This window comes from Nanorana parkeri, unplaced genomic scaffold, assembly GCF_000935625.1.
Source record: "Nanorana parkeri isolate BGI_ZX_2015 unplaced genomic scaffold, ASM93562v1 scaffold98, whole genome shotgun sequence".
Classification (NCBI taxonomy): domain Eukaryota; kingdom Metazoa; phylum Chordata; class Amphibia; order Anura; family Dicroglossidae; genus Nanorana; species Nanorana parkeri.
The window spans coordinates 180,597-183,572 of record NW_017306366.1 but is presented as its reverse complement, the minus strand read 5'-3'; the positions used below and the strand labels follow the sequence as shown (position 1 = coordinate 183,572).

At 43.1% G+C, this 2,976-nt stretch overlaps 1 protein-coding gene across 1 annotated transcript in view; it reads left to right on the top strand.

Moving 5' to 3' along the window:
- Positions 1-2,976, top strand: part of PIAS1 (protein inhibitor of activated STAT 1) — a 62,620-nt gene that overhangs the window by 51,316 nt on the left and 8,328 nt on the right. The window contains exons 7-9 of the mRNA XM_018552827.1: positions 903-1,008; positions 1,285-1,358; positions 1,545-1,705. Coding sequence (XP_018408329.1) covers positions 903-1,008; positions 1,285-1,358; positions 1,545-1,705 — 341 coding nt within the window. The remainder of the gene's footprint in view (positions 1-902; positions 1,009-1,284; positions 1,359-1,544; positions 1,706-2,976) is intronic.

Below are 2,976 nucleotides of genomic sequence, written 5' to 3'. Positions count from 1 at the left end.
GGCGGGTCTGGCAGCGGTGAGCGTGAGTTGGGGAGGAGGTGCGGCGCGCAGCGTGTGTGGAGCCGTGAACAGGGCCAACTGATCGGAAGCCGATTAATCGATTATTGAAAAAGTTGACAACTTTTTCAATCGACTATAATCGATTATGTCGATTAGTTGTTGCAGCCCTAGTCAGTTCCCTCATTTGTACCTTGTTTTGTTTGTAAATGTTTTATTTTGCCGTTGCATGCACTTGTTTAATGAATTAATGACCCCTGATGGCACTTTTTTTTTTTTTTTTCCCCTAATGCTACCCATTCTTAATGCTTAGATTTTTGAGTCTGTACACCAAGCAGGAACTTTTGTGGGTTTTTTTTTTTAAATTTTTATTATGAGTAACTTCCAGAGATGTGTAGGTGTACAGTACAGTAGCCTTTCTCAACCAGGATGCCTACTGGCTTCTTTAGGAATGCCTCAAAATCTTCATAGTGTCATGCCTTTACATGGTGGAGACAGGGCTGGTGCCATCACCATGGAAACAAATGACGCTAATTCAGGGAGGGTGGGTTTCTTTAATCCAAAGATGGATGTTCACCTCTGGCCTTGTGTTCTCTGCCTCCCAATCTTTGCCATGCTGCCACAGCTGTAGCTCCAGATGTGGCAGAACTCTAATGTGAAAGGGAGTTTGGGGGGTGCTGATGTGAAGGAGAATCCTACTTCTTCTTTTTTTTTTTGTATGGGGTCCCTCCTAAAATCCATTACAATTTTTAGACTGGAGTGCCTTGAGATTTTGCATTTTAAAGTGTGCCATGACTGAACAATGGTTGAGAAAGGCTGCATTACCTGACAGCTTTAAAGAAGATAAAGGAAAATGGTACTTCTCTTTAATACTCACTGTCCTATTTCTGATCCTCTCTCTACAGAATTTTTCACTGGCTGTTTACCTTGTCAAGCAGTTGTCGTCGGCCATCTTATTGCAGAGGCTACGGGCGAAAGGGATCCGCAACCCAGACCATTCCAGAGCTCTCAGTAAGATCTCTTCCTCCTCACTATCAGGAGATCCCATCTGTTGGTACTCAGCCGCTGGAATCTCCGCTCATTTACTTTGTAAACGGATATGCCTCCTTCTAATATATAAAGAAACACAAATCATATGTTGGCTTGTTTTCTCTTAAATCCGGAATACAACATATGCATTTCTAAACCATAAACGTATGCAGCTTTAGCATGTGAAAAATGTGTGTATGGACTTGACCACTAAAAGCTGGAGTTGTGATCCATAAACGTCTTTTACTTTACTTCTAGTTAAAGAGAAGCTCACAGCTGATCCAGACAGTGAAATTGCAACGACCAGTTTACGGGTGTCGCTCCTGTGTCCGGTAAATATCGTATACGTTTTATGTGACTGTTTAAAATGGATTATGTTTCTCCTAAAGCTCTTTCTGTCTATATTGACTGGGCTTTTTTTTTTGTTATAGTAAATCTCAAACGTTTTCTGTTTTATACTAAAATCAGAAAACACAATATTTTTTTTTTTATTGAGGCTTCTGATTTTTCTCTTGTAGCTGGGAAAGATGCGTCTGACCATCCCTTGCCGGTCACTTACCTGCTCTCATCTGCAATGCTTTGACGCTACCCTGTATATCCAGATGAATGAAAAGAAGCCAACCTGGGTGTGTCCTGTGTGTGATAAGAAAGCACCGTATGAGCATTTAATAATAGATGGGTGAGTGTAATGCATATACTCAAATGTTTTCATTAACTTTTTCATCTTCCACACACTTTCTATACTGAGCCTGTCACTTTTTTTCATATGTACTTCAGGTATTTGTTTAAAAAAAGGTAATCTGGCTGATAATTGCAGCGTGTTAAGCTGCACCTCTATGAATAATCGCCCACGCATAAACCTCATTCTGTAACTTGGTTACTTTGAGGAATTGAGTTGCTCTGCACCATGAAACCGAACGCCAGACTGACATGCATCTGTGAGAATTTGGGTAGAGTTGCATGTAATACTAAACTACTACACCAAGCCACCTGTGCAGCAGAAATGTTATTTAACACCTCTCATGACACATTGTGCTGTGTGTAATTTGACGTTGGTCATGCTGGGAGGTTGATGTCTGAGTTTTAAAGTGTATTTTCATATATATACATATACAGTAAACTTTCAGTTATCCGGTATTCAACTAACCAGAACTCATCTAACCAGAAAAAAATATCCCCTCTGTACTCATTGTTCTGCTGATCTGCGGCATGTATTATCCTGGAAATGATCGTGTCCTATTTTGTCTTTGCTTTTGATTACTGCATTTCAATATTAAAGGAGAACTATGAGGTGAGTGCTTTCCACTCACCTCATAGTTCTAGCCGACCTGTGACAATGAGACTGTCACAGGTCGGCTCAGTAGATCGGGAGGTGAGCGAACACATACCGGCGTTCGCTCACCTCTCGATCCTGTCACGGCTCTCTGCCGTGACAGTGGAGGGGCTGGATTCCTCCCTCCCCGCTCTGATCCGCCAGTCAGGGCTGGGAGGGGGCGGGTACAGCTGGCTCTGCCTCTAGATAGGCAGAGCCAGCTGTCAGTCACGCAGCTGGGCAGATCCCGGCACAATTGTCGGGATCAGCTTCAGCTGCGGCGTCTCAGTATACCGCGAGCAGCAGCTGAGCCTATGGTGACGGGAGGGCCCTAGTTTGTGTCCTCCCGTTACACTAAGGAGAACTATGGGGAAAAGCCTTAACCCCATAGTTCTCCTTTTAATATGAAGTCAGAGAGTTTGGTATGGTAATAGTAATTCTCAAGCAACCAGAAATTACAGTTATCCAGAATCTACCAATCCCCGTCATGCCGGATAACTGAGTTTACTGTATGTATTTATCAATCTGCCTCTATAGAAAGACTTGAGGACAGACTGAGCTCCCCCTCATTAATATGCAATGCATCTAGATCTTTAACTTTTTTTGGGGGGGGGGGGGGGGGGGGGGCCGGGTTCAAA